At 37.3% G+C, this 26632-nt stretch overlaps 1 protein-coding gene across 2 annotated transcripts in view; it reads right to left on the bottom strand.

Annotated features, from left to right (window-relative positions):
• The window catches only part of LOC115433153 (uncharacterized), a 35286-nt gene that overhangs the window by 6329 nt on the left and 2325 nt on the right, over positions 1-26632 (bottom strand). The window contains exons 2-4 of one of the 2 annotated variants that reach the window (XM_030154423.1): positions 9284-9388; positions 4252-6344; positions 3224-3526 (exon numbers count right to left, since the gene is read on the bottom strand). In XM_030154423.1, coding sequence (XP_030010283.1) covers positions 3224-3526; positions 4252-6328 — 2380 coding nt within the window. In that variant the 5' untranslated portion in view covers positions 6329-6344; positions 9284-9388. The remainder of the gene's footprint in view (positions 1-3223; positions 3527-4251; positions 6345-9283; positions 9389-26632) is intronic. The other variant, XM_030154424.1, reaches the window with a different exon arrangement.

Below are 26632 nucleotides of genomic sequence, written 5' to 3'. Positions count from 1 at the left end.
AAATAACTAACTAAACAAAACTAAACTATAATGAAAAATCTGAAACTATTATACCCTTGGTATGAACATCTACATGATCAGTTAGTTAAATATAGGAAAATACCTGATTTTCACTGAAACATGCAAAATGCAGAGGGTAATATTATAATAAATGGTAATAAATTACTTAGGTTCAGTGTAGAGAAAAAGATCATTTGGAAGTCGCCACAAAAATAGCTCTATGTCTTTAAGGGTTAAGATGCAGAACCAGTTCCCGATAGTAAACCATATACTATTGCAGCATATGGTTTAGGTTGCATCTCTATGTTGCCTTCAAATAAAGAAGCAATTGTCAATTCATAATATTTTCTCATCTCTTATAAAACTTATCCTGTAAAACTGAAAACAAACACCCTCCTTCTGCAGATCTCTCTACAAAAGATACAGAAAAGTGAAGCCACATTTGTCCTCCAATCTATTAGTGGCCAAAATGTCCTGTCATGTAGTTCAGAAATGGGGTGACATTCTTGCTTCCTATGAGCTGAAAGATAATTCTGGAATATTTCCCCAATGATGCCAAAAATGATCAAGCAGCTTCAGTATACAATGTTGAAGAGCTAATGAAGAGCTAAAGCTGCAGGAGCTTAAATCAGAGGAACAACTAGACGAATCTGAAAATACCTTCTGCAATCACCTTCAAATCGAACCTCAGAGCAACAGAACAATGTACAGCAATTACAGCTGTGCATCGCATACCTAACCCCCCCTACCTGTCTGAAAACCCCTGTGATTAGCCATAGTCTGCATCACTGGGTAACACAGAAGAGGGTAGAATTGCATCCACTCAGACCAGAAACTGAAGCTGATGCTGAAAGGTAGTTATGGAATTTTTTCCCAATGACGCCAAAGAACTGTAGCTATAAATAAATAATCATCCAACACAATAAAATAGAACACATTAAAATAGACCATGTGATAGGGCTGCTCGATTATAGGAAAAAAAAAAATCACGATTATTTTAGCAATAATTGAAATCACGATTATTAAAAACGATTATTTGTTAACCTTAAAGTTGTTTATTTTTTTCTTGCAAAACAATGTAAAATATACTCTTTAAACATAAATAAAGCTTTTAACCACTAAAACAAAGTATGTTCACTTTTGTACGAAACAAAAAAATCTTTGAATGCAAATAAGTGTACTGTAAATTCAAGTATGTTTCCTTTTGTAAATAAATAGTGCACTGTAATTAAACTGCTATAGACTTGCCATAGAACTGTAGCAATTAAAAAAAAAAAAAAAAAAAAAAAAAAGCTCACGTAAAGTGCACATTATAAATTCAAGTATGTTCAATGTAGTATGAAACATAGTAAATTCAGTGGCGTGCCGTGAGGTTTCAGTTAAGGCCTTCTGTATCCATCAGCCATCTAGAATACGTACGTTAGGGTTATACGGGTTAGGTTAGGTTAGGTTAGGTTAATACGGGAGTTGCAGCGTAAGGAGATTCGGAAACTGAAGATTGCATTGCGGACGAAGTTGAAGACGGAGTTGTTTTTATGTGTTTTAGTTTTTCATAAGATTATGATAAAGGTTGCGGTGGTTAAACTTTAGATGGTTTAAAAGGTTTGTTGTGTAACCGGTCGGTGCGGACACAACTACGAAACACTTTTTGCACGTGATGTGTTTTTGCTCTTCGTCTTCTTCATCAAACCCAAAGTGATTCCATACAATTGAATTTGACTTGCCTTTTTTGTTTACCAAGCACTTGTGCTGTGATTCTCCTGCCATTTTTCCAGACCGCTAGGTACAACTTTCCTCTTGGGGTGGACCTGCCGGCTAGCTGGCAGCAGTAGCTTAGAGGGGGGCGGGGCAGAGCAGCTCATGGTAGCTTGCGTGCGCGTGAATTAAAACGACTCAAAATTAATAATCGTTTTTTCTCGATTACATAATTTTTGTAATCGTTGCGTGTAATAATCAAAATTGTAATTGTATTTGCACAGCCCTACCATGTGATTGGAGCACCCTTTCTAATGCAAATATCTGAAACAAACACTTACTACGACCTTTCACAAGTTTCATTTCATCCTTAGCGAAGTAAAAAGCTTAACATTTCATACCAGATCTTTGTATCGTGTCGATGTAGAAGGATTAAATGAACAAACATCTGACTGAACTTTACTACTTTAACTGTATTTCTCAGTAGCCTGGTCATAAAAGTTTTTCAGTAGTGATGCTGTTTTTATTGATTAAGAAGTGCTGAAGGGTGCATTTCTTAATCTCAAATACTGCACATGTTTCTGCAGCCACTCTAACGATAACAGAAATAGCAGGTTATTGAATTTAACTGCTGAACAGTCTGTTGACCAGTCTCTTATTGACCTGCTTGAATAACAGATTTATCAATCAGAGAGAGCACTGACTTGGCATGAATTTGTTATCCAGCTTAAAAATGGAAGAGTATCTTCCAGTTTAGTGTGTTACTTTTTCATGATTGTGTATTTTGGTTTCTGCAGGTCTCTGGGGGTAGCTTCAGTGTTTAAGTATTTATTTAATGCAAAGTAAGTGGTAGCTTAACACAATACATGTCCAAGTAGCTTGCCAAACACTGAAGAGAAGCTAAACATGTTACAACTGAAATTAAGAAAAGGAGAAAGTTTGCAACAAATACTTATAAGTAACCCTTTCATGCATGAATTATGAAAAAAAAAAGTATCTAGATTTTTTTTTAGATTGATTTTATTACACAAAATTAGGCTAAAGTTGAAATGCATTTAAATTTTTTTTATAAATATGGTTTTATTAATACGATATTTACCTTCCTGAGACCCAGGAAAGTACAAGTTTTGGCTTTGTTTAATTAAATAGTTGCCTGTATTGGAAACATCATGATGCAACAGTGTTTTCAGATGCATTTTTTAAAAAACTTTTATGGAATGCCCTTTGTGGTGGACAGTTTTCATTGTTGTTGTTGTTGTTGTTTTTTGTGTGTATAAAGTTGTGAAACTCTCAGAAAACCCATAGCTGGATCTCAGGAGGTTAACTTTATGAGTCCAAATTCTAAAACTAAGATGATACTTTAATTGTAATGCTTAGGGACTATAGAAACTGCCCCCATGTGGTTTGGAGAATATTGCCTTTATAACCCTTTGGAAAGTTAGCTTAAACTGCGTGTCCACAAATGTGGATGTCATGCATGAAAGGGTTAAGACATTTTTTATGCATTCTAATATTATGTGGTTCTCACCAATGAACTCAAACACTTCCTCAAAGTACTGTCGAAGGTTTTGCTTGCTGTTATCGGTGGCTGGCAGCCGCTTGTATCGCAGTCCGGAGTTTTGGTGGTAGAGGGGCAGGTGCGTGGTCACATTGACTACGTAGCCGATGTTGAGGCGGAGCAGCAGGTCCAGGTCCTGGGCATCTCTTTCATTCCCCAGAAACAGGAAGGGCAGGATGGGACTGACCACGGCATTCTCTGCATCAGGAGTCATCAGACTCTCATCGGACAGAGAGGCCGGCAGCGAAGAGGAGAGTGGCAGGGAGAGGTGCACTGAAAGGAGACATGGGGTGTTCAGGGGCGTCTTTGACATTAGGATTATTATCATTAATGAAAAAATGGAAACTACAACTAAAACTACTGCTGTAAAAAAAAATCATCCTGAAATAGAAATAAGAAATAAAGGTGAAAATTACACTAAAAACAATCAACAAAGCAAGTGGAACTGAAAACTAAATTAAATTTCAGCTCAAAGTTGTTTCATTTTTGTTAATGTTTCATAGTGTAGGTTACAAGAATAAATAGTTTTGTACAATATGGGACAAAAAAGTGGTCATGCGATATTTAATCCTCCTTTTGCAGCTTCTGTAAATCAAGACTTTAACCTGAAAAACTGCAGCTAACATTAAAACAAATAAAATAAACAAATAAAATAAATACAATCAAATCAAAACTAAGTAGTGAATAGTCAGAGTAAAAAGCTTTACGCACTTGTAAAACTAAAATTAACTTAAATTGTTGCTCTGCGCTGTGTGAAGTCAGTTATGTCAAAATTAAACAGATGTCAAGGCTGAAGGAGAGAATGTAAAAGACGAAATAGACATAAACTAATATATTATACAGTACATTATGTAATACTTATATGAGATGATAAACAAAATTAAGTTAATGCTGAAATAACTGCATCTGTACTTGTACATCTGGCCTTATGGTTTGATTACCTCTGCCAAGCCTGTAAATCATAACACACTTTAAAATGAAATGTATCTGATTCTTACTTCTGCTGTTCTCTTCATCTTGCTCTCTGTTCAGTGAGTTCAACGCCAGGTGCAATGACTGGGCCGACGGCAGAGAATGACCTCCCTCCCGTTCTCTCTGCCAGGGTTTGGGTTTGATGAGCGTGCTCGGTGCAGACGGTGGAGGTGAGAAGGAAACAGGTGATGGGGGGGATGGGGGCTGGGGGGAGGGGGAACGAGGATATGATGCATCTCCATCATGCTCAGGATGATCCCTGAATCCTGTGTCGTCTTTATTTAGGAGCCTCTTCAGTGAGTTCTGGCCATCGTTGTACCCCGACCCTGACCTGCCGCCTATAAAATCGAGGGCGGCCATTTTGCCTTGGTGAAGCCGCCGTCGGCCGGCGTGGTCTGTTAGCTGAGACTGTGCATATTCCTGGAGGTTCTGACAGTCCAGGAGAACGAGGCCTGTTCCGTTACTGCTATTTTGAGCCTGGTTTGCACAGGTTTTTCCAACCCCCACTCCAGGACAGAGATTCTTTTGTGTTTTCGAATGGGTCATCTTTTTGGCCAATTCTTCAGGCCAGATAGTGCGAACACTGTAATCGTCATCGTCAGACTGGAACATACCCATCGGATGAGCCCCTCCAACACCTCTTCCAGGAGGTTTGCCTCTCCGAGGGTTGAATGTCACCACTATGGGGTCGCTGCTACAGTAACTGCAGGTTGAACTTCCTGTCTGAGAGGCTTTGGGGTTGCAGCCTGTTACACAGCTCTGCAGGGCCCGAAGAGGGGCTGAGGAGGACAGGGGGGTGCATGGCAGGCATCCCCCTACCAGTTTTTTCCGAAGTATAGCAGGACTCTCATAGTTGCTGGCCTCACCGGAGCAGGAGGTGCAGTGGATGGGCTTGAACAGGTTTGCTCGGCAGTCAGACACAGTGCTGTTGGAAGAGGAGGTGTTGGAGGTGGAGGCGGTGGACAGACACCCACCCAGATTTTTCAAGCCCATGTCTTTGCTTCCTTTCTTTACTGCTCCAACATTGTGAACACAGGAAAAAGAGGTGGACGTGCTTCCTCCACCTCCTTGGCAGCTAGCTGAATGCCCTCTACAGCCTCGGCATCTTACCAGCCTCAAGCAGCCGCAGCTGAACGGGTGGGTGCAGTCGATAGTGCAGGTGTGGTCAGGGCTGGGGAAACCCCCACCGTGGGAGGAGCAGGGGGAGAGGGGTAGACCATGGAGAATGTGGGGGTGGTGATCCCTGGGACGGGACGGGCGAGGCTGGCTGAGTTGTTGAAATGAGATCGGAGCATGGGTGGGTTGGGAGGGAGGGGATGAGGGGAAGTTTGAGTTTAGGATCGCGGCATGGGGCACGGGGACTGAGCTGTGGTGGTAGGGCAGACTGTGACTGTTTTGGCTTTGATGGACAGTTCCCAGTTTGGAATTTTTCTTGTGACTCAAAGAGGGAAACTCCTGGTTGCCTCTGTTGGGAAAAGTACTGTTTTCCTTTTCACTCTTGAATTTATGCTGCTGTGCCTGGGCAGGAACAAACTGTAGCACCGCTCCAGGGGAAGAACTTAGTTGACTTTGGTGACTTCGTTGTGACTTGTGTTCGGCTCCATCTGCCCTCCCTGCAGTTCCAAATTTTCTGTCATATTGTCCTTGGTCCACCTGTGAAGAAACACATTTCCCTCGGCCGCCTTTTACACTTGAGCTGCGTCGTAACGAATTGCTGTGTCCACCTCGTCCTCCTTTGTCCACTGTCACCCTGATATCAATAGTATGTGTGTGGGACGGCAGCCGTGGGCCAAGTGTTACTGTGCCATTGCTGTGACAGTGGCTAGGGACGTGTCTGACCCCCGCTGGGATGACAGGCTGGTTGGCCTTGAACTTCTGAACACGGGACAGTCTGCGCTTGCATTCCAGAGTCAGAGATTTACAGGCTGGAGAGTAGAAGTGGGACTGAGACGGGTGGAAATGTGGGTGGGCGACTTGTCCATTTGAGGCAGCTGATATCTGAGAGGAGTGCTGTGGGATGGTTTGCGGAGACGACTCACACAGGGCCAAGTTTTTAGGGCGCTGAATGACCACTATGCGCTCGTCAAGAGGCAAGGGAGGCATCTGGGTTTATGTGAAGCTGATTGATGAAGAGAGAGACAGAAAGACAAAGAATGTAAGGCCAATGTTTTGTTCATGAATACCAAAAATATGGGGCACACTTTACATTCCTTTTGATTGAGCACAAACAATAGATGCAAATTAGAAAGTTACAGCTATAAAATATTCATATGCTGCTGGGCATGTCCAATGCTGTAAGCACTGCAGCATGTTTTTTTTCTTCTTTTCTTTTCATTTTATATTGTACATTATAGCCATGGGAAAATACTTCTAAAAGACTGATTTATAAAACAAATAAATTAGAATCAAAGTGACTGAAATGTAAAGTAAAACCCCAAATCAAGTACAATAGTTATACCAAACATTGGTAGTTTCCCAGACATGGATTGAGTTCACTGAAGATCTCCATTGAAAATGTTTTCAGTAAGCGATTAGACTTAAACCATATCTAGGAAACTGAATTTATGTTTTGCATATTTCTCTAAGTCACCACCAAGGTGTCTTCTGCACAACAAAACATACCAGCAACAAAACACAAACCAAACATTGCACATCAGTTTTGACCAACACATCACACACGGTTCCTTTCACATTTGCTCCAAATGAAAGGACAAATATGTAGGGGTAAACTCTGTGGAGGAGCATGTTGGATTGAATGGATAACACCTCGTATTACAGCAATTTAGTGTTTAAAACATGCACCTCGTAGAGTGTTACCTGCTTATACCATGGCCAAATGCTCATCCATATTCAGCTGTGTTTGGTATTCAAATCTTTCAGTTTGCAGTGTGAAATCTGGTATGACAGTTTGTAAATGTTTGCTGTTAATTGCATTTAGCTGAAAAAAAAAAGAATCCCTGCTAATCCTAATGGGAGTGAGACTACTTAAGAGCTCAGTCACAAAAGCTTCATCAAAGCAACAGCTTTCATCCCTGTAAAAATTCATCAAGACAACGTCATGTGAGATAAGAAGCAAATCATAGGTGATTGTTGAAAATAGCTCAGTAGTTGGAGTGTTAAATGCTGATGATGCTTAGATAGCACTGCTGTAATCCAGATTCAGCCCTCTGACTCTTCCCAAATGGACAAAAAGAGCTGAAATGCTGGTTTTACAGATCACTTAACAGTGGGGTAAAAAGTTATATTCTGATTTAATGCATATGTTAGTGTTCTTTACGGCATTTTGTTAATTAGAAATAACATTTAACCATTGTAATTTATTACTTTGCTTACAGTATTCATAATATACCATAATCTATCAAACTGTGATATCAGGTAATGTGTCATTTTGGCAGATTCTTGAACACAGACTTAATAACTATATTGTCAAATCTGTTCACTGCTGTTATCGCAATGATGCACAATATGATTTCCACATTTGAGGAAAAGTGACAATAATCACACTCCAATGAAGAAGCCAAATGCATTTAATATTTTGATATTAAAATGTCATACATAATATAAATGAATGACTCTGTATAATCTCAGTATGGCCTTATGACACTTTTAGCTAAATTCTATTACATAATCATTTTAACTAATGATAAAAACTGTTGTCTAATGTTTGTAGTTGACAAATAGCAGACCCTAATCAGTGGAAACACATTAAGTGATTTTATCTGAGTTCCATTCACAATCGCTTCGGTCTTCTGTTGTTCTGAATTGCTAATCCCATGTTAACAGAGGCTTGGACAGTGGGTGTTTTTGGGGCTTAACAAAGGGTCAGTGGGCCAATGGCCAATATTAGGTTTCTCAACCAGAAATGAGTTAGTTTGATGTTAAGTTCTCCAATTAATGATCACTTATTTTGACGTAGATGTTCAGTTTAACAGTTTTTTTTTTTCCTTTAAAGTCAAAAAGTGTTAATTTCAGACACACATAATTTGCTTTTAGTGTAAAATTTTCTAGATAGAGATTTGGTATTTACATATGGAGATTAACTGGTAGTTATCTTTTTTCATCTATAATTGTTATATCAGCCTTAAACATACATTCACTCTATTCTTAACCTTGATTCCTTTTATTTATAAATAGCAGTGCCTCTCCAAATCAGCAAACAGAGGGCGATTCTTCCAACAGCCTCACATGAAAGACTTTTTTTCTAATGCCATGTGATTATCTGAGATGAAACAATTGCTGCCTCCAGTCATCTAGCCTTTGCATCCTGCTTTTGGCAAACAATAAATGAACTGAAACCTTCAGGCCAGTTGGAAATGAGCATTTGTCCAGGTTGTGGTATAAACATAAGGTCACCACATACACAACTGCACAATGCAACTGGAGAGACAGTATTCTCGTCATGACACAGCAAAAAGAGTTTAACTGACCACAGCTTATAAATATGCACTTTGTAATAAAACAGAAGGAAGTCTTGAAACATTAAATCACCTTTAAATGTATATATTCATGGGCTACATCTATTAATTGTGAAGCTCAGGATAAAGTATTGTTGTCATTAAGGTGAAAATCCACCCTCGGACACACACACACTGTTAAATATAATTAATCTGTAAAGTTCGGTTTACTCTGGAGTTGTTTTTTTGATTAAGTACTTTAATTTACTTTCAAGCCACAGCAGCAGCAGCAGCAGCAGCAGCAGTATCAGTGGCTGTGGGGACTCAGCTGAGAACACATTAAACAGCTAATGTTAGCTATAAGCTGGAGGTAGTGTTGGAATTTTTTATTAGGGTGGATCTTCCCTTTTAAGTGCATCCTACAAAGCCATATTTATGAAGAACCTCTCACAGAGATGCACACAAACGAGTTAAAGGAGGCCAGGAGAGATAAGATACTGTGGACGACACTATCTGACAGGAACAGAGCGGGTGGAAAGAGATAAAAGGGGCACAGATTGGAACGTGACACGGTGAACCACACACTGCAAAGGGAAGGAGGAGGAGGAAACATGTCAAAATAATCTGGGGATGCCTTCAGTCCCAACACAACACAGATACCGACCCATAGAGAAGGCAAACCACGCTCCAGTGTCCCCATGCTTTAATCCACGCACAGACTCTGGTGATGGTATCCTCAGCTTTTTTTTTTTTCCTTTTTCAGGCTTGCCTGTGGTGGAGGGGGTGGGGGTTACATTGACCCAGTTTTATCATGGTGGAAGTCACTATCACTCTGATCACTTTTCTCACACACACTGTAAACTGCAGCCGGGCTAGTGGCCTTTTCACTCACACATAGATTAAACCATGAGACAAAGAGGAAATATTAAACCAGAGGACAGCAATGCCTTTTGATACTTCAGTGGAGCATTAACATGATATTTTACAGTAAAGAAAATAACGTTACAGATGCATGAGTTGTGCAAATAAAATAAGATTTAAGTGACAAAAAATATAAATAGTTTGACTTACCACTGAATTCACTGAATATCAAAGACTTTATGGCTCTCACCAAATTACTCAGATATTATAGTCTAATGAAAAATGGTTGGTTTTTCCAAATTTCATCACCCAAAGAATAAATGTCATCAGTATTAATTCATGTGGCAAGTACAAGTGACTCTGATACATGTTTTTTTTTAAATAGTATTATGTTAACAGACAACTTCAGGTAATAGTTAATATGTTTATTCTCATGTTATTTAACTGCTAGCACTGTATAAGAACGCAAGTGAGCTGAGAAATGAGTACAAAACAAACATAAGATAAAAACGAACCCCAATATTTTAGGAATTGGCATCAAAGCTGAGTTATCAGTATCAGTTAGAGTGAAGCCAATTGGCCAAAAAATTTAATATCGATTTTTAAATTTTTTTTTTAGTGTCATGAATGATTTATTATTTTAATCCACTGTTTTTTGGGTATATGAACTCTAGACTCAACTTGAATTACAAATGTTCATTCTTTGTTAAAACTACACAGCATCTATGACTAGATAAACACATTTACATTTATTATACTGCAGGAAGAAGACAGGCTGCAGTTTTAATTTATGTTGAGGATGAAAGGTCTCCAGAGGAATAATCTCGAGTTTGTGGTTGAGGCATTTTTCAATTCTCAGAAAGTAAAACCTTGATTAATTGAATTAATTTGATATATTTCCCAGTCCTAGTATTGATTCTCATAAAATATTCTGAGTGATTCCCAGTTATACCTGTACATCTGGTGTTATTTCAGTCCAACTTTTATCAACAGTGTTAATTCAGTAAGTAACATTTGTATCCTGAATGTTTTTTATAAACCTGAGCGTCCACTTTGGATTGAAGTAATCACCTAATCGCTATTATTAATCAGGTTATTATTGGTATTAATATTGCTGTTGTTGACACTGTGCACATTTATAAATACAGGTATATGTATAACAACAGTATACAGCCACCCAGAGAAATTCAACATGGTTACAGCAATGCCACCAATCTTATCTTTGTCTTATTTTGTCACTTTTGGCCAAAAAAAATCAGACGCATACCTGATTTAGAACTGGCTGTTTATCTGGAAATGTTTTGACTGATTGTATATATTTTTTCTGTGTTTGCAAAAGCTTTTATTATTGTAAAACTGTAATTATGTGACTGTATCACTGCTGTCTTGGCCAGGTCTCCCTTGAAAAAGAGGTCTCCCATCTTAATAAGACCAACTTGGTTTAATAAAGGTTACATAAAATGTAAAAAAAGAACCCAATATGAAAGTGGAATAAATATCTCATATGATTTGAGCTGCTCATGCTGCAAAAAACAACAGATATAAGTCAAATATAAGCAAAAAAACCATCAGATTTGAGCCTCTTTTACCTGCATTCTGAACATAAAGCAGCCTTTGTGACCACAATAGCAGATCTACCTCTGTAGAGTTTTATTTTCTAGGCTGTTAAACATTTGCCAGAACAAGTGAAATGTTAAAATACTCAGTCATCTTTGCATATTTGTCCAGAAAGTAGTCTGCTGCCAAAGGGGATTAAATGAGAGGGGTCACTTTAAGATTGTGAAAGGATGTGGGCACTGTCGATTAGGAAATGAACTGAAATTGTGTTTAATTAACTGTGTTGATGTGAAATTATTGCCGTCGGTTGGCTCTAATTAATCTGTTTTACGAAGTCATTAATGGAGCCTGATAAAAGGCTGGATCTACCTGCTCTGCCAACACACAACACATGCTGGGCGGTGTTGTTTGTCTTTGCAGGAAAAAAAATAAATAAATAAGAGTCGCCTCAGCTTCACTTGCAAGAAGCTGCCAAACAGTACAAAGTGCACAGGATTATGTGATCCTTGTCAAACTGATCCGCATCAAATGAGAAAACTGTTGCTTGTATGATGAAAGAGGCAGACTTGTTCTTGTCTGTGTGGGATTTGACAGTTTTTCATTATTGCCCCCTTGTTAATAGCTTCAATCACCAGAAACCAGACTGTGAGGTGGAAGCCAGTTTGTCTGCGAGCTCGGAAAGAAACAACTCAGACTGGAGAGAGTCAGGGCCCAGCAAAAAATACCAGTAAAAATACAGCAAAACATGAGCCAAAAATACAAAAATAAGATTATCAGCATCACATTTATGTCTAAGTATGAGTAAATCATTCTGATAAAGCAGTTTATGTTGGAAAAACATTAAGAAGTTACCATAATCTTACCTCCTTTTTCTATTTTTGTACTTTCCCTATAGACAAAACTCACATGTCCATGACCAGTATCCAACATTACCATCTCAGTAAATCAAATCATCAGCTTTGGTCAAATAACACAGGCAAGACAACAAAATAATCAGCATAGAAATGTATGTATGTATGATTAAGTATGGCTTTTAGTTGAAGTTAATGCATAATTGCCAAACATTTATATAATATTGATTTGTTGCCCAATAGCACATGCATTATATAACTGTGGTTATGTACAGGTTATAACAGTTTAAATGTTAGAGTCACTACAGTAGGTTCAGCCTCTGTAAATATATAATTGCAAATATCTAAAATTGAGCAGAGTGGCTGAAAAAATGCCAAATCACAGCCACTTTTTTTTTTTTCTTTTTTTTTACAGGGTTTTGCTTTTTTTCATATTCGTTTACATTTAATTTTGGGGGAAAATTTAAAAGTGATCAGTAATTTGTGAGTTTCCTAAATTATTGCAATTACAAGATTATGATTATTTCACTGACTCATGCCCTAACATATTGCATTTAACCTCTTTATAGGACTGTGGATACATGCATTTTGGTTGCATTTGTGAGTCAAGATGGTGTAAGTTAAAGACAAAATAAACTACATCTCTACACTGTTTTATAAGTGTAATGTTACTTTAAAGGTTGACTATATGACTCTAAATGTGTAACAAACCAAGTCAAACAACACTGTAATGAACTCCTAAACCCATGTGTGTCAATACTAATGTTGTTGTGCACAGTGCAGAATTCCACCAGTATTATATTTCAGACAACTGACATCCACATAAAAAAATACAAAATCTTTCTACTGACTTCCAAAGTGGGAATGTATTATGAGCACATTTCAGGAGAACTGAGGCATAAACCTACAGCGGAGCCTGCCGAATATATATGCAACAGCTTCTTACATTACTGTGAATAAATACACGTCACATGGGCATTCAAGAGACTGACACAGATGCAAATGCATGCAAAGGATTAAGAACGCCTTAAATATTTAAGATAAAGGTACGTTAAGCCCTGCCATCACATTAGCTGCTTCAGGTTTCCAGCACTTTAAAGTGATGAGCTGAAATGGAAACTCTCGCTTGCAAAGCTGAGAAGAAATATTTAAAAAAAAATAGAAGAGTGCCACTCAGTTCCTGTTAGTGAGAGTTGAGCCTAAAGGGGAGATCATGACGCTCTCCCTCGGCTCATGCTACCCCACCAGCGGAAAAAGATAGAAAAAAGCTTTACAGTCACAAAGAGCAAGGACAGAGGAGAGCTGTGTACATAGAAGAGCAGCAACGATTACTTTGACCCTCCATTAATCTGTCGGCAATCTGTGAGATAAGTTATTTTGGTTTCTAAAAATGCCAGAAAATGGTGAAAAATGACGATCACGATGATGTCTTCAAATGTCTTCTTCTATTCACAACCCAAAGACACATTTTGTCTCCTAACATCTATTTCACACTACTTGGCATTTTCTCCTCTTGTTGCTAAAAATAAAAAGAATGAGGAAAAAAGTTTATCAAGAATGAAGATCTAGGGCTTATAATGTAAACAAAATGAACAAAATTATCAAAATCAATCACCAGCATAACTGACAATATGACAAGAAAAAAAAAATTCAGAAAAAAAAACCCAAAACAAAATAATGAGTAATGAATAAAGTAAGAAGTAAATCAAAACAAAATGAATGAAACTGACAGTAAAATGAAAAACATTAACAAAATAATGAATAAAATGGGCAGAATAAGACCTAAATCAAAATGACTAAAAACTCAAAAAATGAAGAAAAATTTTGAAAAATTATCAAGAAAATGACAATGAATGAGATAGTAAAATTCAACAAAATAATCAGCAAAAAATAAAAATCAATAAATGGACAAAATTAACAATGAAATAACCATAATAATGAACAAAATTAAGAAAAACTGAAGAAAAAAAGACAAAATAATCATACAAATCACAAAAACAATGTAAAAAAAAAAATCATCAGATGATGGAACAGTGTCACATTTTTCATTCAGTTGAGTCAGAAATAACTGGACTGAACTAAATTATCAGGTGAAAATGTATTTAATCTCAGATCTGGACTGAGACTATAAAATGCTTAAGACTTTAATAACACAACTCTGAGCTGAAATCAGAAAATTCTGACAAAAATTTTCTCTAATATTTAATCGATTAGTAATTGCAACTATGGAATATGTAGCAGCGTTAGGGATGGGAATGGGGTGGGATGGGAAACCAGTTACTTTTATTCCCTCACCCAATGAGAATTAATAAGGAATTGGATCGATAAGCAAAATCAATAATAGAATCAGAATCGTTAAATTCTTATCAATTCCCATCCCTAAGCAGCGTTCTCCAAATCATTCCCAAACACTGATGTAGAACCTACAATATAACACCTCATTACTGTTTTGCTTGCATCAGTTATTGCTCCTTTTACTCTATGTTTTTTGTAAATAAAATGAAAAATCTGCTTTAAAAAACAATGCCAGAAGACAGTTCAAGTCTTGCATATGAGGATGACAGTGCAAGAGAGAAACAGGCTAAAAAGAAAATCACATTACATTAATCTGATCAGTCATAGTGTAGATTTCAGCAGTACAGCGTATAGCACGTCTCCAGCTGCAGAGGTGGTGCAGTGAGTGTTTTTGGGAGGAAGCTGTTGAGTGGGTGGGTGTTTTTGGGAACAGATGGTTGTCTGGCTGTGCAAGATTGATGGCGATCTCACTGTTCGGTCCTGGTTTTATGCAGCTCTTTCATCAAAAGCACCTGACCACCGAACACCCACACAGCAGAGTGGACAACACATCGGTGCTTGAAATAAGACGAGCCTGAGGGAAAGCCGGGCAGCGATCTGAAGACGGGTTCAATTACTGGTTTATGAAATTGGTTGAGATAGACTATCTGTATCTCTGCTGCATAAAAAAAGATTTATTTTCCACACAGAAGAGCCAGATTGTGGACGGCAGGAAAATTAGTCATCTGAATCACTCATTTCCAGAGGGTGATGAGCAGGCTTTTCTGTCAGAGGGCAATCCACATTTCCACATTTTTGCACGTGTAACTCTGGCTTGGCACAAAATGACAAGGGCCAGTCCAGCCCATCTCTGGTTACACTGTCATCCACACAGAGAACAAAGCAGAGATGCATAACAAAAACAACCCAAGCAAAACAGCAAAACGATGCCCCACAGCGTTTCACGAACAGTTATCAGTTAAATTCAATCAAAAATGTTGTCCTACACATTTCCTTATAGAGAATCACTTTAAAGTGTCATTTTAATACATTTCATCACTCATCTCACAAGCCTCTGTGTGTGATAGATGGAGGAGGTTTACTGCAGAGCACTGCTGATGTGACTGAAAATCAATGAAAAAGATTCCTGCAGAGAAGGCGAGTGTCACTATGTATCAAGCGCAAAATTATGTCTTGACTGATTTTCACTGTCAGCAAAGTGAGAAGGAGTGAGCGCTAAATCTGTGACAAAGGGAAGAAGACAGAAACATAACAGGAGCTGGACCTAGGACCTATATGTAATATTTCTACTTTAAAATATTCATAAAGGAGCTAAAAGTATCATTACCATGTTTGGAATAAATGATTCTGATGTTATGTCAGAGATGTCAGCGTACTGCAGAGATATGCATTGAATTAATGACCAGCCATGGGTCGGGCAGTTAATATGTGTGGTTCCATAAAGGTGTTTAAGGCACATTCTGAAATTACTCATCAGGAAATGTTTATGGAAAAAGCATATTATTAAAAAAATATATAAAATTCACAATAATGTGTTTTTGCTCACTTGAGGTGGTTCTGCAAAAGAATAAATGTGCATAGAGGGAATGGAAACACCTTTTTTGAATACATTCTAATCTACTGAAGAATTACTTCAATTGATCAGCTGATTAAACTGTTAGCTGTGTGTTACCAGATACTACAAGAACAAAAGCATGTCTGGTACAACAAGTAATGCAAATTGAGACGTCACAGCCTTAAAGGAAAATGAGAGACTGCTTTTCTTCTCCTACATTGTTTATTTCAGCCATGAAATAAACTTGCTGCTGATAATATCCGTATAACATAGCCTAGTTTATTTACGCCAAACCAGTTTATGTAAACACACATAATTCATATTTTCATTTTTGTAACCTTTCAAAAATTTGCACATTCAGTTAAAAGAGTGATATTTTGCTTTTATAAATGGAATTATGCACTTTAAAACATTTCCCTGTGGTCTACATAAACTGTAAATGTTAGGATTGGGTCTGAATTCTTCATTAATTCGACTCCACAACCTCCTTCAACCCTATTTCTGAGTAATGATACCAGAAAGGTTGTTGTGAGCGCTGGCCCTTTAAATGCAAATGAGATACTTCATGCCCCACCCTCTCCAGGTTGTTGGCTGTGCTGCTCTGTCCCGTTCAACCAACAACTGAACATTTTAGGTAATCGGCTCGAAGTTTGGACATATTTTCAGTATGGGCTACAACCACTGCTGCTGAAAAACAATCAGAGAAATGTTCATCGGAAGTCGTGACCTTATATATGCAAATGTCGTGATGGAACTAGTTATAGATGTAACAAATTAAGCAGGAATTAAAATGAGTTGTAGAAATCCACTTAATTTTTGCCAAAATGAATATAAAGATAGCTTTGCAGCACCTGGAGGGTTCAAATTCAAACTTTTTGAATATTAGGGTCCAAATACACAAATAAATGAACCAAAGACTAATAAAAGTAGGTTTAGCAAAATATGACCCCTTTAAAATTTAATGGAAACATATGGATGTGTCCACTTGAGGGAGTCATGAGTCACTCTGTTTGTCTCTTATGGTGCTGAAAACTAAAATGAGATGAGGATCAGAACCGTTAAGAAACTACTTTTAGAATTACAGAGGCACAGTTCTAAATTACAGGAATGGAGTCTGATGTTGAAATTGCAGAGTTTCTTGTACACTGAGGCTTGTGAAGGTATAAAGTTATTATGTGGTGTTATTATGTTTACTAAGTAGTCTATCACTGTTAGTTGGTACCCAGTTCGGACTAAACCAGGGGTGTCCAATTCTGGTCCTCGAGGGCCAGTATCCTGCATGTTTTAGATGTTTCCCTCTTGCAGCACACCTGACGGTCCTTATCAGGCTTCTACAGAGCTTGATGATAGCCTTATCATTTGAATCAGGTGTGTTGGAAGAGGGATGCATCTAAAACATGCAGGATACCGGTGTAGTATGGAATATGGACCCCCTGGAATATGGACCCAGGGTCCTGATTCCGCAGCGGAATATGGACCCGGGGGTCCAGAATCCACAGTGGAATATGGACCCCCACTATGGAAAATGGACCCCCCTCCAAATTTAGGGAATGAATTATTTTTTTTTTAAGTTTTGAATTATAAACACATAAAATAGAAACAAAACAACATTTTGCAAACAAAATTTCTTTATTGTGTTCTGTTATTGTGTTCTGTTATTGTGTGATCTGTCTGAGGGGAGAGTACAAGAACATGTATCAAACAACCGTCGCCGCCACAGTGACGTCACAATGGGAGGCCAGGCTGTATGGGGAGGTACGCTCATGCTGCAAGGCTTCACTACAGGGCCCAGCTTTTTTTTTTGTTTGTGGTGATGGTGGGGCACCCCCCACCCCCACCTCTGATCATTTTCTTAGAAATAAGCATTTAGGCCCCTAATATGTAGAAATTATTAAATGCAGTACTGTATGAAATAATGGTTATTTTTAACTGTACTGGTCATGTGAGAAATAAAATCTTACACAGGGAAGGGGTAAAAGATAGCTTATTGTCAAACTCGTTGTTTCCATGTTTTTTTCCCGAGCTTTAGCTAGGGAAAAACCCTGGAAACAACTCATTTGACAATAAGCTTATCTTTCACCCCTTCCCTATGTAAGATTTTATTAATAGAACAAATAAATATAAAATATAACACACTGAATGACAGACCCATTTATATGAACGTAGATGTCAGCAACATGGCCCAGACTGGAGAGTATGCCACAGAAGTAGAAATACTTGCTGTGGCCAGCTTACTCGCCACACCCATCTGGACCTACTCACCATTTGGGGAGGAACACAGGTGGCAGTGCTATGCGCCACTTTCTGGCCTTCCTTCACCTTGTGAGGCTTCACCAAAAGCCATGTTTGTGAAGGACATGTTTGAACATTTTGAGCCTGTCATAACAGTGTAATTTGCCATTCAGTGTGATATCTGTGATATTGTTACATTTTTAACTTTGTATAATACTTGTTATATACCTCAATAAATATGTTTTTTTTTAAATGTTGTTTTGTTTCCATTATATATATATATATATATATATATATATATATATATATATATATATATATATATATATATATTCCAAAATAATAAAAAGAATTAACCATTCCCTAAATTTGGAGGGGGGTCCATTTTCCATAGGGGGGGTCCATATTCCACTGCGGAATCTGGACCCCCGGGTCCATATTCTATGGGGGTCCATTTACAATCTCACACCGGCCCACGAGGACCAGGACTGGACACCCCTGGACTGAACTGTGTCAGTTCAGAACAATTACAAATTGACCTTAGTCGCATCTACTGACAACACAAACCATACTGAAAACGGAGGTGATTTGTGGTTTTACTGTGTCTGTTTTCTGTCTAAAAACAGAGCTAAGCTAACAGAGCTATAATGTAAACCATCAGCTGTTGCAGTATGTGAAGATTATCAGACAGTGTTATTTATTTATTTATTTTTTTGTAATTATCTTTTTTATTATTATTTTTCAGTCAGCATCTTCTTAGCATTTTACATCATTTACATGACTTCTATGTATGTAAAGAGAAAGAGAAAAAATAAAATAAAATAAAAAAAACAAACACAAAACATTCTCAAACCGGGGAGCATTGACAGGAATAGTAAAAATATACAAAGCAGCCCAAAATATAGTTAAAGGGAAATAACATATATTTCACATTTCATTCTTTTCCCCTGTATAAGATGAACATTGAACATTTAAAGTGTAGCACGAACCCAGGGTTTACATGGATCTATATGCACATTACTCTTATCCAGTAAAATCAGCTCTTAATAATTTTATAAAATCAACCCAGTTTCTCCAATACTTTGTGAATTTGTCTGAATCCAGTCTGACAGAGGAAGTCAGCTTCTCCATCCTATAGATGTCATCTATAACCTCTATCCAGTCCTCCATTTTTGGTGCATCCTTTTTTAGTCACTTCCTAGTGATGGCTTTTTTCCCTGCTACTGACAATATTCTGAATAAATATTTGCCCTGTGAATGTGTTATTCCCTGGTTCTCTTTTCCCAAGTATATAGATTCAAATGTGTGGAAATTGGACTTTGAAATTTTCTCCATGCTTTTCTTCAAATCCTGCCAAAAAGGCACAATATAAGGGCAGTCCCAAAACATATGAAAATGATTGGCTTTACTTTCACCACATAGGCTCCAGCATCTTGTATCCTGAGATTTCTGTGTTGGTGTAATAAAATATCTCATAATATTCTGCCAACCATTTTCCCTCCACAATAGGGTGCATGTTGTTTTCCATTGTTGCTCACTGATATACTCCCATTCCTCCTCAGATAATGTTCTTCCCACCTCTTTTCCCCCACTTTTCTTTTATATATACTGTATTGTTTCCTTTTAAATTTTCCACTTCTTTATACAGTTTTGATATTAATTTCTTGCCTGAGTCTGATTCATATGCTAAAATGCAGACAGTGTTATTTTAATTGACCAGCTGTGAGTTTTAGTTTGACTTCATTCAGTGGGTGATATAGTCTGTGGATACATAGCATTAATTCATCTGTGGATTTAGAAGCCGTGGCTGTGTTCTGTTTCACAACTTCACAGCTGTGGGTAGTTTGGTATATCAATACTACATACACTATAACCCTTTGAATTGTGTTTCCAGTCAATGCCACTGACCTCTAGCTACTGAAACATTCCAAAGAAATACTTAATGGACTAAAATTAAACCAAAATACGAAGCCATTCATATATTACACAAAACTTTTCAACAGTGACTTAAGTAAATGGATTGCATGATGAAAAACATTTTACTTTCAGTCCTCCTTGTGTTGTCTCTGCTGATGGCGAATTTTAGTCTTCCGAGTATAATTTGGTATTCAATAATTAAGTGAGAAGTTTTTTTTTTTCCCCTGTTTTTGTTTTGTAACAAAGCTGTTGGTCTGAAAAACCAGCTGGATGGTTCCCATGTGAGGAGACAGTATGTGTGTGTTTTGTTTTGGGTCAGTTCTGTTCCCTATTTCAAAGTGACCACTTCCCTAGCTTTATGGAAATAAATCAATGCTGGTGACTATTTTTTCACATTTTGACAGGTATTTAAATCTGTGGGAACATTGGGAATATAGAACAAGTCTGCAGGCGTGATGTGATGCAGCATAATTTCTATTTTTAAAGCGGAGACATATGACAAGACAAATCATTTTACATTCGTGGATTGGATAAACAAAGATATATAAAGGTTAGTTTCATGAATATAAAGTATGTATTTTCAAAGGCTCTATGGATGATGGTGACAAACAGAGATAAATCAAATATTAACTGGAATGCAAGAACTGATCTGGATTTAATAGTGAGTTGGCATCAAATTTTCACTGAGTCAAACAGCAGATAAAAGACTAACTGCTGAACACTGTAAATACATAAATACATCTGCTAATCTGTGACTAATGCATACAAGCCATGCACTGAAAAAACAGCCCTGTGCTGGAGAAAAAGCCTAATACCCTTAAACTGGGTGAGCACATTTTGCTTGGGTACATTTCTTCAAACCAGAATAAGAGTCTATCCACTGAAAGTCCATAATGGGTCTTAAACCTTGAAGAAAAGACAAAAATTTAAGCAAGTCATGCTTATTACATAGTCTCTTTGTTACAGCCAGAGCCGGAGGTAGGTCTGGCATCCGCTATCACTCTGGAAAAGGAAAAAACTCTGGGCTTTTTGGCTGGTTTGTATTTCTCTAAATGAATCCCACTTGTCTTGGGTGGTGGTAAGTGTTAGGGGAGAAGTTGTTTTGGACAAACATTGGCACATGGGTGACTGAGCCCTGATATAAAAATGGAAAATAACACATAATAAGACATGTTTTCAGTGCGTAGTTGCAGCTTGGAGATTGTTCTAATGAGGGGGATTAAAGGGTAAAATACAGAAAGTAGAACTGAGGAAAATATCACCTAATAATAGGTTATTTCAGCAGAGTAAGCCCTGTGAATCAGATTACTTATAGAGAGCTGAAGTCTGGGAAGTTTTAGGAAAATCATGAATGATGGTCAATGACAAGAGACAAATAATATTTTGGTCCTGTTTGAGTTGTGCCATCAACTATACATACTGTATAATGTTTGTTTATTTAAAGGAGTGATATTTTGCTTTTCTAAAATGAAATTATGCATCTTAAGTTTAAGTTTATGTAAACACACATAATTCATATTTTCATTTTTGTAACCTTTCAAAAAAAAATTGCACATTCAGTTAAAAGAGTGATATTTTGCTTTTGTAAATGGAATTATGCATTTTAAAACATTTCCCTGTGGTCTACATAAACTGTAAATGTTAGGATTGGGTCTGAATTCTTCATTAATTCAACTCCACAGGTCCATCTTCAACCCTATTTCTGAGTAATGACACCAGAAAGGTTGTTTTGAGCGCTGGCCCTTTAAATGCAAATGAGCCACTTCACGCCCCGCCCCCTCCAGGTTGTTGGCTGTGCTGCTCTGTCCCGTTCAGCCACTTGTGTTCATTAATACAACCAATAACTGAACATTTTAGGTAATCGTCTCAAAGTTTGGACATATTTTCAGTATGGACTACAACTGCTGCTGCTGAAAAACAGTTATTTTGTACTTGGAGAAATGTCTTGACCTTATATGTGCAAATGTCGTGACGTAACTAGTTATAGACGTAACAAATTAAGCAGGAATTAAAACTGGTCGTACAAATCCACTTGATTTTTGCCAAAAGGAATATAAAGATAGCTTTGCAGCACCTGGAGGGTTCAAATTCAAACTTTTTGAAATATTAAGGTCCAAATACAGAAATAAATGTACCAAAGACTAATAAAAGTGGGTTTAGCAAAATATGACCCCTTTATAATAGAATTTTACTAATATGGAGGTGCTGTTCTGTGAAGAAGGCTCATTTGTTTTTATCTGTTTTACTTGTTTTTACCTGTTTTTTATAGTGTGTCTTTGAATGTGTTGGGGTGTTTTTAATGCCTTGGAACAGTCAATAAAGCTATTTATCTATATACAGGTATAGAATTAGTGGTAAATCTGTGTTAAAATAGGAAAGATTAGTGCGAAGTGTTTCAGTGGACTGTGGATGTCTCAAGTGATACACGTTGCCACCTCCAAAACAACCTCCGACAAACGGTATTTCACCTGATTCTTCAAGTGTGAGGTAAAAATCACCACAGTCTGGTCAGGTTGAAGCTGCACAGACATCTTCACTGACTCTGAACAGATTGAGGATGAAGGAAATCACGGTGACATTACTTCATTCTTTTTCTGCATTTTCACACTCTGATACTTGAGCAGTTTTACAACATGTGTCATATCCATAAATGAGCCATAACTCAAGCCAGATCAGAACATTATTTGTCTCTCATCATTGACTGCAATACAATTCTGTCTGAAATAAAGTTCCATGGAGCACAACCCAAAGGAGCAGCACTTCACTTTTATGTGCAAGGAAGAAATAGTAATTTAAGATTTGACTTAATATCCTTACAGCAAAAACTAAAATAAGGAAAGTAATCTTGTTCCTCTGCAGGGATGTTATTTAAAAAAAAAAAAAAAAGTAATTTTTACTTGTTGCTGATTTAATCTATTTTTTTATTATCTGAAATATCTCTGTCATATTTTCTTCAAACTAAATTACTTTTCTAATGGAGAAACAAGCTTGAGGGATTATATAGGAGACTCATTTCTCAGAAACAAGGCTTTTTAGTTCCTAAAATTTTACTTTGCTGTAGGTAGGGATGTAACGATTACCAGTATAACGATAAACTGCAGTAAAATTGCAGACGGTTAGTATTACTGTTTAAATTCTAATTATCATGATAACCGTGTTTGATTACTGCACTTTTGTGGAGAAAACGCCTGTGTAAGGATCTGCTTTTATGTCAAATATTTGAGTATAGTTTTAATTTATGACAATTTTGATTTTATATACCTAATATGTGGAACCAATATTCACTTTTAAAGTCTTTGAAAAGGTTCGTTAAGCATCTCTTTGTTATTTATGCAATAAATTATATACATTTTTCAAATTGGATTTTTTTTTTTTTTTTTTTTTTGCGTGTTTTCTGTCCTTTTGTGTTGATATAGTAGGTTAAAATGAAAAAAAATAACAGACAGATGATATAAATGAAGTTGTGCTGAAAGAACAGATCCGAAACATGGGTATAGTAAACATTTCTTTATATAGTATATAAAGGCAAAATCAACAGGACTGAAAAATGGCCAAAATAGGCTCATACCACTAAGGGTTAATATTTGAACCTTTCTGCTAAGAGAAAGTGCATTGTGCCAATTATTTTATTTGTTTTTTTGTTTGTTTTCAATATACAACTTGGTTAAATTATTTCAGTGTGTGTATATGTACTTTTTGAACATTTTGAACACAATTTCAACAATACTGCGATAATGATGATAACCGTGATAATTGTGGTCACAATAACCGTGACTGTAGTGGACACTGTCATATCTTTGTCTGACACTATGTCACAGTAGTATGTCGGGTCTGTCCTTTACTATACACCACGGAGCAAATGTTAATTATAACTGCAGTAAAAAGGCTGTAGAAGGGAAAAGGCAGCAGCAAGTGAAGAGCCTCCATCCCATCACAAATACTGTATGATATAAACGGTAATGACTACTAAAGCACCCGGTCCAGGTGGCCGCCTGCCAATCTAGGTGAAACGCACCTTTGAATGAGATGTTTAACCCTGAAACGTCTTTACCCACAGCCACTCAGTCACCAAAAGAAACAGACTAATGATGTGGAGCAGAAAATGTGATACTGTGAGAAACTAAGGCGAAGTCAAGTCATCAGCTTCCTATAACAGTTAAATGATCGTTCAATAATAGACGCAATGTAATATTCTAAGTGAACCGGATAGAGTTGCAGAGTGAGAACAAACGTATCTGAGAGCTGAACTGCAGAGGAGATGAAGACTTAAGTCATTATGACTCAACCCCTAATGAGGCTTAAGTCACACTTCTAATGACACAAGATTAACTCGGACAAAAGAAAATGACTTCATTCTTTATGTGATGACTTGGATGTGACTCAGACGCCCAAATGGGAGTATTATTTCAACAATGCCATGAGAACAGTACAATAGTGACACACAGGGATCAGCCTAGCGTTTATTTGTAAGCATTCTGAAATTAGAAGTTCCATTTGCCTAAAACTGGTTTTACATCATTTCTTGACGTAACTCTGTTTGCATCATAACAGTGGATTAAGTTACTTGACACAACGTGTACATCTCTGTGTTTTCTGCTAATCAGCGTCACTCAGCACGTTGGCGTTTTTGTTTTTCTCTGTAATCTGCTGTGCTGTCTCATCACAGCTCACACCACTACAGGCGACTGAGGGGAAGTCAAAATAATTACATCACCTAATGTCCACTGTCAGCGACACAGAAAGTGATGGAAGCAACAGCACAAACTGGCCAATCAGTGGATGGTGTGACAAGAAACACACAGCCATGTCTTCATTTTAGGACATACAGAAACACATGACATCTATGTGGAATTTTTACTATATTTTCTACATTTTTAAGTCCAGAAGGGGTGTCACTTCAGTGGCCTGGTACTAAGGTCAATTTAATGGAGTTAATACTTTCCACAGAAAAAGCCAAAGCAGCTCTGTGTGATGACAATGTCATGTTAGATTTATAAGAAGCCAGATGAACCCTGATACCATTAGGGTTAAACTCTCCTGCAAAAGAAAGAGAGCCATTAAAAGACTGTATGAAAATAGAAAACTAAGAATAGAATCAGACAAATGTTGTATTTTAGTAAAGATCAGAGGAGACCAAGGAGAAAGCTTTTGGATTGAGCACTCTGCCTACTCCACAAATCCACATGATAATATGTTGAATATATATTATTAAAATCCGCAAAGCATCATCTCCATATGAAGGGCTTTTAAGGGGTTTGTGGAAAATCATCTGGCAGTGGAAATTTCAGATCTGAGGTCAGGTTTCAGATACATTATATTTTAATCTTACATGATTAAAGTGTTTATTATGGGGTGTTTTCATTTAATTGGTCAACAGTTTTTGTCAATTATCTGCTTCAGAGATAAATTGTGTTGAATCCAACTTTAATAAAATCAACTGGAAGACAAACTGTGGCGTGTTTCTCAGGATATGTGAGAAAGTGTCATTACATATACATATTGCATATTTATCTTTTAGATGTGTTTCTCTTACACTATAGAAGAAATCTGAAAAGTGGATGTAGTCTGATGTTCGCACAGTGTTCTGAAGTAGAACTAGTAGCTCAGAGAAGGATATTCTTTTTGAGTAAAACTCCTTTAAATCTTCCCACAAACACTGCATCTTGTAAAGGCAACTAACACTTACTACTTAATTTCTCTATAATGATGCAATTCAGGTAAAATTTAGCTGCTTTTGTTCTGGAACCATTTTGCTTATTGCCCAGTGTTAGTAAATTGGCCACATTAATGCATTTTTTAAATAACAATCAACTCATAGCAGACACTGATACCACTTTATTTTTATTATTATTTTGTTTATATCATAAAACTGTACAACTTGAAGCAAAGACATCATTATGTAAAATACCTTGCTGTTTTAAAGTCAGCTCTATCTTTGAATGAGAACTTCTTCAATCATACACATTATCAAACATCCCTATTTTCTAGGTCTACGTCAACAAAGCTGGTATAGATGTGAGGCTGGTGTTTTTGTTTTGTTTCCTCCCTAGTGTCTGTGTTTGACCTCAGGTTAAGCAAAGAAACATGCATATTGAACAATCAAGTCCAGGGTTTTTGAGGCATCTTTACTGATCCTTTTGGGCCCTAAAACTGTTTTATCTTTTGCAGTCCCTTTATTTCAGGACTACTGACATGGGGGAAGCTCAGCTTTGAACAAAAAGTCAACAGCAACATCTGTTATCGGAGTTTCAGTCTGTTTCTGTTTGCCCTCTGGATTGTATTCGTATCCTTGAAGAAATCTCTAATCAAAGTATGAGTATGCATGGAGACAACAGGATGGCCTGGGGCTGCTTCAGCAGTGCAGCCGGCCTGCAGCATAAACATTAGGAGCGGACACTTAATGAAATTATCATTATTAATGGTGGAAGTGACTCAAAGGTTACATATGCAGCATTTGGTTTCATCTGGAGCTACAAAAAGCCAAAGCTCTTTTGTGGAACTGCAATAAAACCTAATCAAAAAGCCATTAGTGTCTGGTTTAAATTTTAACATCACTCGCATTTTGTAGAGCAAAAGGCCTGTATGAGTAAAGTAGATCTTTTCTAAATCTGCTTATTCAGGTTAATGAGGGGCAGCTAATTGTCCTCCTGACTTACATATTGTATGTGGAAGTAAACTGGAGCACACAGAGGAAACCCAAGCTAATATTAAACCCTGGATCTCCATATTCTGAAGGGACAAACAC

Source organism: Sphaeramia orbicularis, chromosome 14 (genome assembly GCF_902148855.1).
Source record: "Sphaeramia orbicularis chromosome 14, fSphaOr1.1, whole genome shotgun sequence".
Taxonomy (NCBI): Eukaryota; Metazoa; Chordata; class Actinopteri; order Kurtiformes; family Apogonidae; genus Sphaeramia; species Sphaeramia orbicularis.
This window is presented reverse-complemented; position numbering and strand designations above follow the sequence as displayed.